Genomic DNA, 18,852 nt, shown 5'->3' with positions numbered 1-18,852 from the left:
AACCTAATACTGACAAGTCCACCACTAAATCATGCTACTAAGTTCTACATCTACACATTTCTTGAAGACCTCTAGGGATGGTGACCCAACCATTTCCTTGGCAGCCTGTTCTAATACCTCACAACTCTCTCAGTAAAGAAATTTCTCCTAATATCCAACATAAACCTCCCCTGGCGCAACTTGAAAATTTTGCTTCGTCTCATCACTTGCTGCTCAGGAGAAGAACCCAATCCCCACCTTGCTACAACCTCCTTTAAGGCAATTGTGAAGTACAATAAGGCTCCCCTGAGCCTTCTTTTCTCCAGGCTAAATGACTCCAGCTCCCTCAGCTGCTCCTCCTAAGACTTGTTCTCTAGATCCTTCACCAGCTTTGTTGCCCTTCTTTGGACACAGTTATAGTTAAACCCATTTTGTTTAAGAAAACATTAGTGACCATGTGCAATTATTAAGTCTTAAATCTTAAGAGGCTACCATGCTTCCTTGTAGTATAGGAAAGATGAAGTTACATACTTGTACAGCATGCTTTCAGATCTGATGACAGAGATGTGGAGTGAGAAGTAATGATGGTCATAGAGCCAGCATGATCTGGATTATTTGTGAAGGTGAACTTATTTAAACTGTGTGTTTGTAATATATTTTATACATATAAAATCATACAGTTAAGCATGGGGGACCAAGAGTGCAAGTAATGAAAAGAGCGAAAGTTTCCAGAAGCAGAGTAATAGTGAAAAGGATATAAGGAGTAAGGTAGACCGTAACGTCAAGAAGATGTTCTATGAAACCATGTATTATCATTTGATGGTTAAGCAGTGGGATAGCAAGAAAAGTGGGTTAATATACTTTTTAAAATGGCAGTAACTGACAGAGACTGTTCCTGGAATGACATGCGCATGTGTCTAGTATTAATGTTTCAAAAAGGACGCTCGTATAAAATGAGCAACTAGTCCTTGCTGCTTGTTTTCTGAACCAAGTACAGGAAAAACAGTTTACAACGATTCTTAATAAGCTCAATGTATTTATTTTATCTAAGAGAGGGTGAAGACATGACTTGATTGCAGCATGCAAGTAACTCAACATGGAAGAAGTTTTTGAAGGGGGATGCTCCTATAATCTATTAGGGAGAACAGCCTAACAAGATAAGTATAGAACAAGACAAATATACAACTACAAGGTGTAAGTTATTTTAATAGTTAATCATTAACACAATGCTCTTACTGGTGTGACTCTTGTACAAATGCAATCTTTAATGTAATATATGTATGTATCACTGAAAGCCTACCACAGCTCAAAAATTCTGAGCTTGTGATTGTAGATTACCAGTTGCAGCGACTGTTGGTCAAACTAAATGATCATGACAATCCTCTGCCCTATCTGTGAAATGAATCAGCCAAAGTAGTTCAGATCCCGATGCTGGCTGCTATGAGACTAAAGCAACGTGTCAGGAACTCCACAGAAACCTCAGCAGGAATTAGGGTCTAGGAGAAACAAACCTTTTTCTGCCATTTAACTGCCCTCAAATACTTGGAGATGGAGTTTTGTTGTCTGAAGGTAGATGCTGCTTTAAATATATGCATATTCTGAACAATTCTAAATGCTCTCAGAAACATTAATTACTGTGAATAAAATGATCTTCAGTATTTAATTAAATAAGTAAAACAATAATCGTAAAAGAGAATTAATATGACACATTCAAATGAGGTGATGTTTTGCTTTTTTAGCCTATTTGGCCTTTAGACTATGAGGAGACAAATTTTTTAAAAACATTTTTTATTACTTCTGGATAAATTTTAATCCAAAAGCACCTCTGTGCATGGATACAGACCATTTTAAAAAAGAAAAATACCAGTGTATGTGATTGTTGTGTTATCTGTAATAAAGACAAGATCTTTCAAGGCAAATGAACAACTTGATGCAGCATGACTGCATTCATAGTGCTTCTATGGAAAGAGAAAGTGGGGAGAAACATGCTCAAGGCTGTCATTCCATGGCTTACTTTAATTTCAACTTTCTCATTTGAATCAAATCATGTAGCACCACCGTTCACAACTGTCTAGAAACAAAAATGGTGATGACAGATTTTTTTTAATCCAAACATATATACAGACATGTAAATTGTTCCTGTTCTTCCCTATACTATGTCACTCTTATCAGGAGATCTCTGCTGCTCAATGCCTGCATGGAGGCAACATGGGTCACAACTTGTTTAATTCACCATCACACTCACATAAAACTTCTATACGTTAAGCAGCAAAAAGAGATGAATGGCTCAGCATCAGGTTTATTTTTCCTATTAGATTGTGGGATAAATCTTAAGTATGTGTGTGAGACTTTCAAATGTTGAGACAATCTAAGACTTTTCTAGGGCTTGGCAAAGTAACAAAACAAGCTTACAAAGTGGTTTTGGCTACTCTTGTAGATTCATTCATTGAAATTATCTACTGAATTAGTGCTCAAGATGTTTTGGTGGCAATACCTTACACAATGTATAACATGATCCTGGGCTATGTCTTAAGTCCCAAGCAAGATCAGCTGTTTAATACAGTGTGGTCAATACTTCAAACTTTGAATATTAAAGAAGAACAAGCAGCCAGACATAGTGAAAACAGACTGCAAGTCCAATGTGAGCAGTGGTAAAAGGCAGGAACCTTTTAGATTTTTGTTTTCTCTCACTTGGTCAGTATGATACAACTTCCCTGTTAACCAAAGGGAGGGTCAATGTTATGCTATGTTTGGGCAAATATGTTCAAAGGACAGACGAATAATACAAAACAATTCTTTCACTTTCACAATACTTTTATTTTTTTAAGTAGTATTTTATTACCACTCTAGAATGAGAGCAGATAGAAACTACATGAGATTGCTTTAAAAGAAGGAAAACCATACCAGGACAGCAAATACACCTAACAATGAAATCAAAACCAAGAATGTTGTGATCATCAAGAAAGTTGAGGAATCTAACCTCTCAATACCATCAACAAAGATAGTCCTGCCCCCTTTTATTTGATTTCTTTGCTGTCTGCTACACTACTTCTCCTGGGTTTGTTCATAAGAGATGAAGCAAGGTATGGGGGCATGGTTGAGAAGCTGGGGCAAAGAGACTGTAGATATCAGGATGTAATGATCATCAGAGAGCTGGAGCACCTCTCTTATAAAGAAAGACTGAGAGAGCTGGGGCTGTTCAGCCTGGAGAAGAGAAGGCTCTGGGGTGACCTCACTGTAGCCTTTTAATACTGAACAGGGTCTTATAAAAAGGATGGAGAGGGACTCTTTACTCAGTAGATAATGACAGGACAAGGAGGAATGGTCTTAAACTAAAAGAGGATAGATTTAGATTAGACATTAAGACCCTCACTGTAAGGGTAGTGAGGAACTGGAACAGGTTGCCCAGCAAAGCTGTGGATGCCCCATCCCTGGAAGTGTGTAAGGCCAGGTTGAATGGGGCCTTGTTCAGCCTGATTTAGTGGGTGGCATCCCTGCCCATGGCAAGGGGGTTGGCGTTGGATGACTTTTTAGGTCCCTTCAAACCCAAGCCATTCTATGATTCTATGACTCTGCGTGAGAAAGGAAGCCTTGAGGCTGTCTTTGGTGTCTTGAAAAACTTCATCTTCAGGTCACTGAGGAAGTTTTCTGAGGAATGAAGTGAGTGGGCTACAAGAATTCAGGGCTTTCTTCAGAATCACATTTTCTGTGTGCAGACTGATTCCATTGCAAATTGTAAGGGCTATAAGACTTGTTAAGTAGGCTGTATTAATTCCTCTATCTACATTCCAATTCACGTAGATAGGGCCTTAGTTAATCAAGGATAGATATATTTCAGTGTTGCAGCAGCTGGGATCGTATAAAGCCCATGACATGGGGGGCTGTTCATTCAAACACGGTGTCTGAAAGCTTATACTTCATAAAGTTTCCTTTGCAACCTACTTGTGGACAGACCAGAGACTTATAAGGAAAAAAGTCTCCTGATTCAACATTAAATATGGGGGGGTACATGGAAGTTGAACAAAAGGGAAGCTATTCAACCTCTTCATGACCTCAGGAACATTTTTTCTTTGCTTAAAATTGTATTTATTTTTCTCTAAATGAGTCCTCTGATTCCCCGATATAATCTTGTAGCCATGAGTTGATATTAATAAAAACAAAATGTTATCTTCCAAGCAGTAGTTTACTGTTCATTAATAAACTGTCTTGTCCTAAAGACACACAAGAGGAAAACCACACTGTATATTTAAGGTGTAGTCTCTTATGTATATTTATATTTGCCTCTCCTTAGGCTTCTGTGCTTATAATATTTGGATTTAATGTAATTTTGAATTGCTTTCAAAACTGGAAATAACTTCCTCATTCTGTTGGAAATTCACATCAAAATAAATAAAGACAGGGTAATTATATTTTTAAATGGCATGCTACTCACGAATTAGTGAATTCTAATGGAATAGAAAGGTCAAGACAAAAGTGGTATCAACACTGTAAAAGATTCACACTTGTATCCCTTGGGGCTGTATGAGGCTCTTCCCTCCCGCACATTTCCTCCCTCTGGCTACCATGAATTTCTGCTGTTTGTTAGAAATAAGTTTATTTTGAAACAGCCAGTCTTTGAGTTTTCACAGAATTTATAACCTCCATAGCAAAAGACCAAGCACAGATATTGTCCAAGTTGCTCCTACCCTCAGAATCAGCTTATTTTTCCAAAAAGCCCTACCTGTTTGAGGAGAACTGGGAATTTGTGCTGACAAACTCACCTGTATGCAATGTCTGAGTTCAAAATGATCACTTAGTTTAGGTTAGCTTTCACCAAATCCATATTTAAAATACACTAAGGACCTTTCCCATTTGCTGGACTGCATTGTGCAGGACTTCTCTCCAAAACGGTGCCATTAGAGCTACTCTCCTATGCTACTTGTTTCTTCTTTAGCTAGATGAAAATCCTCTTCACGGAGCTTGAACAACAGCTATAACTCACACCACAGATTTTTTGACATTAGATGTACCTGCAGACAATGCCAAGGATGTCCTGCATCCCCTGAAGTGATGTAGAACACACTCTTGAAGAGTGTGTTTCTCACTGTATTTGCTTCTTTATTTTTTATTTTTATTTTTAAACATGGTTTAAAAGGGAGCCTTAGGGTCAGCAAGAATTAAGGTCCTCTGCATATTTGTAACTATTCAAAATGTTTGCTTGTGTGATACATGGAAAGAGAGGTTAGGGCACAGATTCTGATGGTATCCTGAGTCAAATGATATTTGTTTTCATTAAAAGAGTGGCATAATGATATTTCAAGAATGGTTTGAGACCTAAGATCGTTGAAAGCTGAACAGTAGTTCTCCTATTTCTTAGTAAAGGAGAGATACACTACATAGATCAGGCTTGCTTGGGTACAGAACGGTTAGGGAATTGTTGTGTAGAAGCAAAATACTAATTTCCTGTTCCCTGACTGAGCAGTAATATAGCTACTATTTGTATTAGAAATGTGTACAACTTTCATAGGTTACAACTTTGTTTCTGATGAGAGTGAACTGAGCATGTCACAACAGTTTGTTCTGTAACAACTGGACCATAAGACAGGCAGGCAAGCTTCAGCATTGATTGTTTTGTACACCCTGGCTGTGCAATTCTGGTCACTTTGGAGTTCCTGATGTTTGTATAGCATTCTTTATGTGTAAAAAGCTATAACATATTAAATATACATCATATTTATCAATACTTTTCCTGAAGTACCTGCAATTTTAGTAAGCAAATGATAGCCAAAACACATAAATTGTTTGAAGCAAAGCAGCATTTTATACAGTCAATGAAATTACCTCTTCCATTTTTTATGGAACAACAAACTAAATTGTTGTGTTCCTTCTGTTTTGATATTGATTACTTGATTTTGACTAAAAAACAAAAGCAAAACAAAAACAAACAAACAAAAATTAAAAGTGGATGGATAACTAAGTAGTTGTTCTTGGAAAGTAACGGACAAATTCCTTCTCCTTTGAAATAAATAAATAAATAAATATATAAATGTGCTTTGAGATAAATATGTATCTACAAATTTACAGGGATGTTTTTTTCTGTTGAAGAGCTGAGAGACAAAATGTAAAACACACCAAATTGCACCCCAATATAACACATTTTGCAGTTGTTAATGTTAGCAATTTTCTGTCCACTTAATCTTCCATGTCATTTATTGTTAGCTGTTTATTTTGAACTACAGCTAAAGAGAGATATTATGTCTCATTAGAAATTCAGCACAGATTTTGTGATACTATCATTTCCTCACTATTTACAGAAAATACCCAGTAAAAAGCAGTTGAGAAAAATGCAACATTCTACAGAAACGGTATTTCACAGAAGAAGATTACATGGAAAAGTATCTGTAGTTTCTTAATGTGGCTCGGTTGCTACTCAGAAAAAAAAATATTTTAAATAAATTCTTGAAAGATAAAATAAAAGTGGATACTATCCCTCTGAAGATGAAATCACTGTAGTAAATCGGCAGAGGAATGTGTGCTATTGCTATATGATTTATTACCAAACCTTTGACACCTGGGAAAAGCTCTTCCAAAACATGTATGGAAATTATTTCTGTATTTCTGCTTCTTGGTTCAGTGAAAATACTGGCACAATCCCTGCACAGTGCTAACTTCCATTTCATGTTTCCTGGACATTTACAAGGTTGCTTACCTTGAAGTCACAACTGCATGTCCCAAAAGAACAGATCAAGTAGCCTATCTGTTCTTCCTGTCATTAGATATTTGTCAATCTTGCTAAAGTAGTTGCATTAATAATATATATTTTCTTCAGTAGATAAGGATAAAATCACTTCTTCAGCTTTCTGATTACCCAAAGTATGCTGCTGTTTTACAAGAGGAAATGAATTTAGGTCAAACTGTGTATTACATGACCTTACACTATTAGTTTTACCCTGTCCACAGAGAACAAGAGGTATGTTTCCATACACAGATTTGCAAGGTAATATTTTGACAGGCAGTTTGATTCTTTCTATTGGCACTTTCACGGACGCTATGTCATGGATGATTGTCTTCTTAACATTCTGAAAAACGAAGGGCTCGATGTTCTCATGTAATAAAAAAAAAAATACAAAAAGCACATGCAAAAACCAAACCAAGTTACAAAATATGCACAAAACTTAGAAAGATTTCATGCCACTTCATAAAGAACAATGATTTGGTATCAACTGCACAGACAGAAAGAAAGAGAGAATAATCGTTTGGAAAACAGTAAGAAGAGAGTGAGGATTTTCCTTAGCTGCCAATGCCTGGCATAGGTGGGTCTGAAATAAACTGTTAGGAGGTAGTAAAGGAAGATGATATGTATTCATTTGCTGTGGTGTTACCATGTGGCAGGTGAAAATCTGTCCCAGATTCTGTTTCCTCTGTGCCTGGACTTGCACTTGGACAGTGTGACCTCTCCTCCTCACTCCACCTCCCTCCAGCCCACTTCATCAGGCTCTTGTCACTCCCTCTTTTGTCCCCCTCTGTCTCCTTCCACAAGCCCACTTGCCTTAGCTGACCTCATTAGGGGCCACAAGACAAGCCAACTCCCCACAGACATCAGCAGCAGCGCAGAGGAGGCAACTGGCTTGTCTAACTTTTCTCCCACACGTTATTTCAGGGCTGCAGGATCTTAAGACTCACATTACTCACTGGTGGTAAAGGTTTAGCAGCCCTATTCTGGCTGCCTTCTAGCGTCAGCTACTTAGCACCAGAGCCGGACTGTCTGTCCCTTCCTGTGGATGCTAGAGTGAGTCACCTGGGGGCTCACAGATATAGCAGGACATCTATGATCTGCTGATGTAGCACACTGGAAGAGCTTCCTGAAGCAACAAAGCTGGGTTTGCCAGTTCCTTCACCAAATCTCACAGCAGTGCTCACTTCAGAGTCCTTGTTGAAAGTGAAAAGTAGCAGCTTTTCCTGGGTTTTGCTTTCAGCATCAGAGCTGAAGGCAGCCAGCTCCAGATGGCACTACTAGAGAGCTCATCACACTGTATAGACTGCTCTCAATTATGGTATAAATGACATTTCATCTGTCTGCACCAAAAATCTTTTTGTGCAAGTATAAAAAGATGATTGATAAATACTGGGAGGTAAGTTAAACTCAGCAACTCAGTGTGCTGAACAACACCCAGTTCCAGCACTGATGCTCCCTTTACAAACTCCTTTCAGTGCTAACCATGTGACCATATGCTGTTTCTGTTTATTTACCAACTTTTCATTCACAGTAAAATTTGTGCATCTGTTTGTCCCTTCAGTTCAGTTTTGGAAACTGGGAACGCTTTTCCTAAAGCCCACAGAGTTAAGTCACCATTTGGAGAAGCAGCACATTCAGGAGTTATATCTTTGTTTTGTGTTTACAGATTTCTGTTACGAGCATTTTTTTTAATGAAAGAAAAATTGGCTTTTTCAATAACCAAATTGCATTATATCTAATGGATTTAAATTTATTTTAATTAAACATAACAATTTAAAATAATATATATATTTTTTAAGGTCATGTTAATTAGTGTCTGATAGTGCATTTCTGTTATATTCCCTCTTTCAGAGAAAACTACACTATAGAGAGGTACAGCGCAGCTTTACAAAGTCCTTCTTCTGGGTTCCAAATGGAAGACTATTAAGTTCTCTGCTTACAGCATTTGGTGTTTCACCAACTCACAAAGCATGTTTTATATTTAGAAAGAAGGAATAATGAGGAATATATGGGAAGAGAAAATAAAAGCTGATAAAAGGGAAGAGATTCAGAAAAAAATAATAAAATTTTTGTCAAAAGAGGAAGGACTTAGTTTGGAGAAATGCACAGCAAAAATGGACCTTAAAAAGATTTAAGAAAGTTGGTGAGCTGACACCACTGTGTGCCTAAGGTTTATATAACGCAAAATTGGAGTTTTCCTTTGATAATGTTTTTAACTGTACTTAATATCAATTTGGAATGTGTTTAGCAATGGCAATGAAAAGACAGTGTTTCTTTGGTTTACATACATAGTAAGTGGTGTGTTTCTTTCTCCATTCCAAGCACCTTATGAATGTGACTATCTCACTCATTTTCTATCTGAGAAGCTGGCAGGCAAGTTGACATGTTCCACTTCTTGCTGTGGTTTACAGCCCTAGTAATATTGTCAGCTATTACCTAGGTTGTTAGGTAAGGTTCACTGTTATATAAATTTTCACTATGACCCCTAAGTATGAATTTTAGGGACCACAGCTAGCTTCTTTAAGAATAACACCATTTTTAAAGTTTTATTATTTACCTTTGTGGGTAGCGCAGTTATCTTATGCTGTAGTTTCTCAGAGGAATACAATCTTACCCCTGTGATTTACTGCAATTGGCTTTCCAGGTTTGCACTGGTTCTCTCTGACAGTGCCATGACTTCTCCAGATATGAGGAGTAACCTCTGGATACACATTTAGTGTATCTGGATGCCTTTAGTGGCATCCAGTCATAAGAAAAAAATTGGCTTATAAACTTTAACTATCATATTTATTCTTATGTGCTCTAGAGAACAGTGCACCTCCCTCCAGCCTCACATCTCAAAACATTGTATCTCTCTTCCTGTAAAAAATTTCAGTTCTACAAAAATACCCCATAATACGCTCAATTCCTGTCCAGCAGTAACTAGGACATACAGAATAGAAAGAACCTGGTAGGAAGTGAAAAATTCTTTTCTAAACTGGAGAATCCTGTCAGCATTAGCAGTTATTATTAACAATAGAAGGGATGATAACAGTACTGGAGAGGATTAAACTCCATCAATGTTGAAAAATACTTGTTCCTGTCTGAACTAACTGCAAAGACATAGTCCATGTCTTTGTAGTCTAACAATGGCTTGTTAAAAAATAAACAATGGTTAAATTAAATTCTCCTCGTTACATTCTATTTTACAAAACTATGCAAAGAGGCCCAGCAGGGCTAGACTGCAGCTGCAGAAAACAGTTCTTGTATGTCCATATAACTCCAGCTTCACCTGACCATTACCAAGCTTTTCTGAAGCAGGAGGGAAAAAGAAACAGTCAGCAAGGAGAGTCTTGTGATTGAAGTCTAGTAAATTTCTTTAAAAGTGAGTAAAAATTAGTTTTATTAACCATATCTTCCCATAAATATATATTTATCTTCACCTTCTCCACTTTTTATTACCATTTCTCCATGCAAGCAAGATGAGGAAACTCATTAAACCAACTGGCAGGAATGGTGAAATTGGTTAGGCACAAAGTCCTCTTAGTCATTCCAAAGACATTGTTTGCTGTTATTACACGTTAAGTAAAACGGTTTCAGATAGCAGTAGGATTTTAGGGTTGACTTCGACCTTTTTCAGTTATGCAAACGGATTGTATATAGTCCATCCAGTTATTGACAAACAGGCTACTTTGTCAACACCAGTGAAAGAGAATAAATTTATTAGATAGAACATGATGGTACATACATAGCTGAGCTCTGGGTATGTCATGCAAGACTTAGCTTTCTCCTGACTCAATATTTGGAAAGGGATGTTAACTAAGGACCTTCCTTCCCTTTGATCTTATTTCTTTGCTATCAGTTCTAAGCAAGCTGGACCCAAGTCTGTAGGTCATTTTCAAATAGTATTTGAACAGTGACTCTTATGTGAAGTTTCATGTGTTACTTGATCTATAAAAAGGTTCTATTTTACCCTTTAAATACAGAGGTCTCAAAAATCAGAGGTCATGATCAAGCAGGTACTTTTTTTTTTTTTTTTTTTTTCAGCTCTCATTGCTTTGAGTGAGGGAAGACATAAGAAAATTGTCTTTACCTGGGTATTAGAAAGCAATGGAAACAGTAATTTCTCAATAGATAATCCTCTAGCAATGAAAAAGTACAAGCATACCTGTTTAGGTGATGAGTGGCTCTGGAAACTCTGTCTGCTTTGGCTTCTACTGAACTGTAAAGTGTTAAATATCTATATTTCTAATCTCTCTACTCTTTCTAGGAATGTGTTTAGAGTAAATGGAGAAAAATAGAGCAATAAAAAATACCTTTCAATTTGTTTACAGAATAGTTCTTGAGAGATACTTTTAACCTCTGTGATGACCCAAAACAGAGAGAAGGCCTGAATCACCTTTGTAACTTCTTGCCATGGATCTCACACAAACAAAAATGTATTATTTCTAGTCTGGACTATTAAAATTACAAGGCAAGGTACTTGTGAAGATGAAGATGGGGGAGAAGAACATTAATCAGATTTTGTTTGACAAAGTCTTTGAATAAAAGGTCTTGTGTCAACAAATCTGAACTACATTTACAGCTCTGTTAGAGATTATACCAGTTCAACGGCCAAAGGTATCAATCTTAACCACAACGAAGTTACTTATTAATCAAAATGCAAACCTGTACATGATAATACCTTATTACTTTCTCAATAACATGTCTGCTGCCAGCAACCTAATAACCTCTTTCCGACATAACAGTGACTGAAACCACTAACTAACCTCAAATTCCTTTATTTTCCTCAACTTATAAAGATAAACAGGATTAACAAAAGTAGCTATGGTTACAATCACAAATACAGTCATATGAGGATATCTGGTAATGACCCAAGTCAGTCCTGAAGTCAACTCACTCACGTATTTTTAGCTATTCTCTCTGTTGCAATAGTGTATGCACTAATACTTCCTGATCACTCTCAACAAAATGGCATCAAACCACTACCACTAAAGATATTGCAAAAATACAAGAGTTATTCAATAGAGGTAAACGCAATCAGCCAGGGACAGTGCCTCCCCAGAGAGCTTGTATATGAGGATACCTTTTTTTCAGATACAGAAATGAAAATATTCTGAAAGTTGTACATGACCAGCAGTACAGATCACTTGTTGTCCTAACAGGTTTCCCATGATAGGCTGACAGTGGTGAGGAAGCCATGAAGCAATATGGGTAGGCAACACAATTGATTAATTAACAGGAGACTGCTACTTTCCTGAACAAAATTACAGGCAACTGCTATAAGCACCTATTACTAATTTGAAACAAAACTAACCAACCAACCAACCAAAGAAACAAGCTAATTCAATTCCATTAAAAACCTATGTTGACACTAAAAAACTTGTATGCAAATCAAAGAACACAAAGGAGAAATTACATAAACTACTGTAAAACATACTGGTGGGCTTTTGCTCACTATTATTTTCTTGAAATTTGTTTCTTTCTATTCAAACACAGAATTGAAAGTTTGTAACAATAAGAGCAGGCTACCTAAGGTTAAATCACTGCTATTTTCTAGTTTTAATTGAAAAAGCTGAAATTAGGAAAAAAAAAAAAAAAAGAAATTTGAGAGGACACTGTTACAATCTACTGCCATTTATTGAAATCTGCCTGTCACCTTGTGCACATATTTATAGGATAGGTAGACTGAAAAAACACATGTGTTAGAGAAGATAACAAGTACACTCATTAAAATCAACTGGAAAAAAGTCCTGCTATGATCGAATTACACACAATAATACAGCTTTCACAAAGAACTTCTGAGAAGTATTACATTTTGAATAAAAGCTGTTTTCAAGGTGGACAATGAACTGCTTAAAAAACCCTCTGCTGTATCAACACAATGCAGCAATAAATGAAGTAATTTCTACTGTAGGACAGAAATGTAGGATAGATACTGCCTCAAACCCTGAGATCTCCAATAGCTCAGAAAAAGTATGATGGAACCACTTTTCCATGGGAAAAGATGAGTCAATAGTACAGTTCTTTAATAAAAATGAGAGGAGTTTTGGAATTGAAGTTATTACTTTGCCTTTTATTAAAATGTAGAAGTTCTGGAAACTGAAAAGCAAAGCTACTATACTTTTTGGCTGGTGACATGCTCGTATGTGAAATATACTTGAAGATGAGGACTTCCGACTATCTGCATTTATTAACAGCAACTGTTTAGAGTTAGCTGCAAATTTTTGTAACCCTATTTTTTTTTTCTTTTAATGCATTTAACAATGAACTACAAGTCAGAATGAAATGAATATAAAAATGCTTCAAAATATTCGTAATGCTGTGTTAGGACAAACTCATTTATTTACATAAAATAATAAACTAATGCTTTGGAATTAACAAAAAGTCTGAAAAGACAATGTCTACTTCCAGGAAAATTATCCTTAATATTGTTGCCAGAAAGGCATAATTTCCTCCCTGTCTGAAGAAATTAAATCTATCAAGTCATAAACCTTCTGAGTGTCCTGCTGCCGGTGTTGACGTAGTGAAAAAACAAGATGCAAGGACTTAGAACTACAACAACAAAACAGCAGGGAAAGGGTTCAAGTCCACAACAACGTAGATGGGAAGGTGTCAGCTGGAGGCAATTGCCTAACTTGTTACCCCCCCCACACACACTTTCTTGAACTAAATATATGATTTTTTATTTGTCCATTTCTAGGTAAAATGAGGATATTTTAAAAAACATCATGACTAAAGAAGTTTCACTGCAGGCTTTAACTGTGACTACCAGGCAAAAAGTTAAAAAAAGTTTGCTCAGAAAACACACAACTCAAGTCAGATGCGCAACAGCACAAACAATCCATTTATTTTAACAATGCAATTGTTCATTACTAAAAAGAGTGTAATTATAACATTGAGCAGACAGTGTTCTGGGATCTTTTCTCCTGTTTCAGGACACAAGACATTTGTATCACATTAATGTTTGAGACAGTGAATTAGGCACATTGAAAACAAGTGGTTTCACCGCTCTCACAGATTGTGGCTAAGTTCCTTCCCTTCTCACTGCTGAAAGTTTATCCTCTAATAAGTAATTCCCAAGACATCTTGCAATAGGAAGCATTCATGAATGAATGCATTAATAAAAGTTTCCTATTGCAGGGCCCACTGGGAATTCCTGTAATACTTGCAAGGAGTTTACAGACCTTCATTAGTTACATACAAAAAGGAAGTTTGCTTCTTCTGAACACAGTATTTTCCCCTGTTTCAAAATATCACAGCAGACAACTAAATGCTGGCATGAAACAAAGCCAATGACTCTTTATGTACTTACCATGTACCACATGCTTGGCCACTTGGGATCATTGAAATAAGTGGATTGGGTACCTCCAGGTTTATAATCCCTCTTTATCCTTCTTTTAACCACCTGCTGTTGTATCCACTCCACCTGCCAACCAGGAAAACATTTGGTAAGTGTTAGGGTTCCATGGAGATTATCAAGAAATGTGTGAAATCTTGGGAAGTTTCCCATTACCATCGTCCAAGACATATTTCATGTTAAAGAGTTCATTTTGGCAGTGGGAATGCACAGCTCACCTTGGCATATGGTTCACTAGGGAATACGTCCAATTTAGTTAGTGCTACAAATCTCCTTGAAAAACTACTTAAATCCCCTGCTAGAAAGATCTCATTGGCGATCATCTTTTGCATGCTATTATTATTTTTCATTATTAGGATAGAACCGTTTTCAAATTTATAAAACCAGTTACTTTTACAAAGCATAACAGTACATCGCAATGAGAAATGAACTGAGTTTCTGATAGTTGTTTTATTTTTTCATTTAAGTCTGTTCCTGAAAATAAAAACTTTCAGTAAAATATTCAAATGTTGTGCTTAACCAATATCTAGATCACCTTCATCACTTGGAGTGAATAAAACAAAATTAAACTGTATTTTTAGTAGAGCAACTCTTTGTCAAGATTCTCTCAGCCAGGTGCTCTGGAACTTTGTTTGAGGCAAAGTGCCAGTACAGGGAGAAAGAGATGGGTATGGAGCACAAGGGCAAATTAAATGACACGAACAAAAAGTGCTTGAAACAAGAAAGCAAAAATAAGGGTTAAAAACCTAGTTCTGAAAATCATATTCTTGTCTATCCGATTGCTCTTCAGAGATTCATCACACACTCAGAAAGGGCAACACTGAAAGTGACATCAACCTTAGAGCAGATCAGACTCTGCAGTCATTTCTGCATTAGCCAGTCTAAATGGGAGCTAGTTTCTATAAATGCAAATAGTATAACGATTCACAGAGAAACCTAGGTTATGTTTACACTCATCTAGCTTCCTGACAGCTCATATTTCTGCTGAATTGTTTCATGGGATATAACTATAAAAATTCAATTCAGCTCTCCCCAAGCAAGACAGCCATTTCCTCCTAGCACCCAACTCTGCACCTTTAACTTCTACTGTTCATGAATATCTGTGTATGTACACACACATACATATAAAAGAAATTTACTTTCAGCTTACATATTTCTCTTTGTCACTTGTCAGAGATGGTATTAATATTTTCTGTATGCAGGCTAATCTCTACCATGCATTCACAATTCAGCTTCAAATCATGGGGTCCTTAGAGAGACATAAGTCCACTATGAAAATAGTGGACACAGGTCCAGAAATTTTGCTTGAGATCCATACCACCTTCACCTCTATCACCCCTAACATATGGTTTTGATTGTTTTCTTTAGAAAGAGGAACTGATTTTCTTCTCTTCTCAGGAATTAACTTCAGGGTCAAGACTGTTCTTCCAGAGAAGAAGTTGTCCAGTTTAAGAATACAGGATTATCACAAAACATTCACACAGAAATCCATTTCTCTAGTCTTCTCGTAACAATTATAAATCCTTTTCTACTTCAAAGAAAGATTCTGCTCCCCTTTCAGCTCAAGTTGAAATCCATCTTGGTGGACACCCTCTCAAGAATCTGAGAGATGACTGATCCCATCAGATCTTACATGACCCTCTTAGAGGGTCCCTTCAACAGAAGTGGGCAACTAATCAGTCTTAGGAATTTGATGTAGCAAAGTCTGGAGGCCTGTGAAACGTAGAGTGTAACTGGCCAGAGGACAAAAGAGGGAGAACCAAAAGACTTTGGTAAGCACTAAGTCTTAAGACTGATGAGACAGCTTTAAAATGGGTTCACTATTCCTCTTAAGTGAATCTCTCCTCCATGAAAAAAAATCTTATAACTGACCTTTAATGAACCTTACTTCCTTGTCACCTGCTGCTAATGTACGCTTTCTTTTCTGGACCCTCACAAAAGAAGCTTGTTTTTCTACAGCTTACTTCCTGCAGGTAGTCCAGCCCTCCCAATGCATCCAAAGCCAGCTGAGACCATCCTATGTACCACTTGATTTCTGACTCAGTAGCTGCCTGGATTGCCTTAGACCACGGACCTCTATTCTTCTATTACTAATATTTAGCAGTCAATAACTAAAAAGCTTCAACAGGTCTGAATAAGCAAACTGGTCTGAAAAAAATGGTTTTGAGAGCTTACACAGATCCATCTTCCAAACCTTACCATGAGATTTGACTGTTAGTGCTAGAAACATTTTCAACTGAAGGAGAGGTCCCAAGATTTCTATGCTGAAAGAGTATTTATTGTTACCTTGACTCATCCTTTAGTTGAAGGAATGAGTCATATGAGCATGTTACCCCATCTTTAAAAATTACAGAAAAAACTGTTTAAGTCAACAGATTTCAAAGTGGCACAAGCTACGAGCATACAGAGCACACCATGACATGTATGTTAACTCTTTATGAAAACTTATCCATATCCGAGTCTGAAGGGAGGAGTTACAAAGGCCAACCACCAACACAATCTGAGAATCAGATACAGATGTGAAAAGGCCCACAAATTAAAAAGAATGAGATAGCAGAAGAGAATTAAACTTTCTACTACTGCAAACTGACTCAGGTGCACGAACATTAATGGAAGAAGGTAGTCACCAACACTACTATTGCCTGTAAGTCAGAGACACAAGGCATTTAGTTTGGCATTAGGGACTCCTCTGCATCAAAGCTCCTCTAAGAAGTACTGACAGCAACTGTGAGAACTGTGAAAAACACCTCTCTTTTGTAAATGAGGCCAGAGGAGTATGAAATGTTCCAGGAGGCAGCATGACCCACACTAGTTAATACCATTTCTATATGGCAGAACCAGAGGGGTTTTCCTGACAAGACAAATCACAAAACTCCTTACTATTCACTGTGAAAATATATTTTCTCCATTTATTTACTCCCTATTCAGCTGCAAATATCTGCTGATCATTAAGAAGACTGAATGTAAAGGCATCATAGTGCATATGGAGACTGATACAACCTTATATTGATGCCTCAAAAAAAAAAATCAATTAATTCCTTTTGTCTTTTTTCCCTTTATCCAAAATGACATTACTGAGAACAACTATCAGATAGTTCTTCAGTTCAAGCAATCACAAACATTGTCTCACTGTGCAATTCCAGTTTATTGGAACAATGACTTGACACATAAGGAACTCTGTATATGCATATATGTTTGTATTTGTGTACATGCTGTACAATAGCTTGTATCAACTGAGTTAATATGCAAGCCAGTAGCATAGCTGATGGTTAGCTTTGAGTGATACATGGACAGATATTTTTGGGATCTTATTTACCACTTTTTAACAAAAATTGGACTGTTCTTCAGAATATGTATTTGTTGCAGGCCCTGCCCCTAATACATTCTGGATGTTTTCCATAATTCCTATTTCCTCAGCTCCTAGAAAAGTTAGGGAAAACACATGAGAGAGTAATTTTGCAGAAGAGCTGTGCAGCATGCATGTTCAGACCCAAAGCCAGAAAAAGAAATGTAACTGCTTGTCTTCACGTAAGACCTAACAACAATTTCATGTATGCATAAAATTACTATAAATAAAATAGTCATTTGATTTTGTTCAATACAGGGAGAAGCAAATGGCATGTCTGCATGGAATGTGTGGGGAAGATAACGCAGGTAGCTCTGTAATGACGGATATGATGTAAGGAGGGCTCATCTTGGGCATCTCTGGATATCCATGTAAATGGAAGGGGGAAGTCAAAATGACCATTCACAGACAGCAACTGTGGACTGTCTTGAGGGAGACAGGATGCTTGACAGTCACCCAAAACAACACAGCATTCTTGATCACGCTCCTGAGTATAGCCTTGTCTGTAATATTTTTAGCAAACGCTTTCTGTTGGAAGCTGCTTAGTAATTGTTTTATACTGAGTATACACTGATACACTCACCTACAATATAATTTAAAACATCCCAGAAAACCCATATTCTCATTTGAGAAGCCAATGCATAAAATGTACTTTACAGAAAATACCACTGCTAGAGAAATATAACACTTTACTCCACTAAACCCTAAGGTTTGTTTATTTTCTCTAAAAAAGGGAAGAGAAAAACTTGCCAGTAGTCTTCAGTCTAAGCTAAATTGTACAATTACTGGGTTATATTAATGAAGACCAGGTCAAGACTCAGCAGTTATTTTAGTATCTCCTTTGAGTATTTTATGGGTATTCATGCATACACCACTGTGAATGCCTGGTATATACTGGATTTCTTTGATTCTGTATGAAAAGAGCTCATTTGTATAAAAATATTTTCTTTAAAAAAGCATCCACACTTTTTAACCTATAGGCCTTGAAGGAAAATCTCTGGAGTAATTGATTATACAGATTCCCACCTCTTGCCAAAAGGAGACTGTATGCGAACAATGAGGTGCATTTTAACATTTCCATAAAGTCACACTTACTGAGGGGGAACAGTGCACATTTTCCCATTGACTTCAGCTTCGAAAGTTCCATTTCCTGAATGTCTAGAAATCAAAGCCAAGCCAGATTGGAGACCAAACTATTTTTTTTTAAAAATCATCATTTCCAGTCTCCTCACTACAGCACTCACAGGCTTGTTCTGTACACGATGCAGTTCTTCTTCACAGACCTGCACAAAACAATGCTATAGAATAAAAGCTGCTCTGAGCTCATTCTAGCACGCCACTCTTTTATCCTCTTTAAATGCTAAATAATATAATGAAATATCATCTCTATGTGAAACAAAACTATTTTCACTTTCATTTATTGAAAGTATTACTTTTTCATTCATTGAAAAAGTAGCCCCATATAAGAACGCT

General features: G+C 36.9%; 1 protein-coding gene across 1 annotated transcript in view; it reads right to left on the bottom strand.

Moving 5' to 3' along the window:
• The window catches only part of PCSK5 (proprotein convertase subtilisin/kexin type 5), a gene marked incomplete at its 5' end in the record, with an annotated part of 197,611 nt that overhangs the window by 135,787 nt on the left and 42,972 nt on the right, over window positions 1-18,852 (bottom strand). The window contains one exon of the mRNA XM_083817086.1: window positions 13,989-14,102. Within this exon, the coding sequence (XP_083673212.1) occupies window positions 13,989-14,102 (114 nt within the window). The remainder of the gene's footprint in view (window positions 1-13,988; window positions 14,103-18,852) is intronic.

Source organism: Anser anser, assembly GCF_964211835.1.
Source record: "Anser anser genome assembly, chromosome: Z".
Taxonomy (NCBI): Eukaryota; Metazoa; Chordata; class Aves; order Anseriformes; family Anatidae; genus Anser; species Anser anser.
This window is presented reverse-complemented; position numbering and strand designations above follow the sequence as displayed.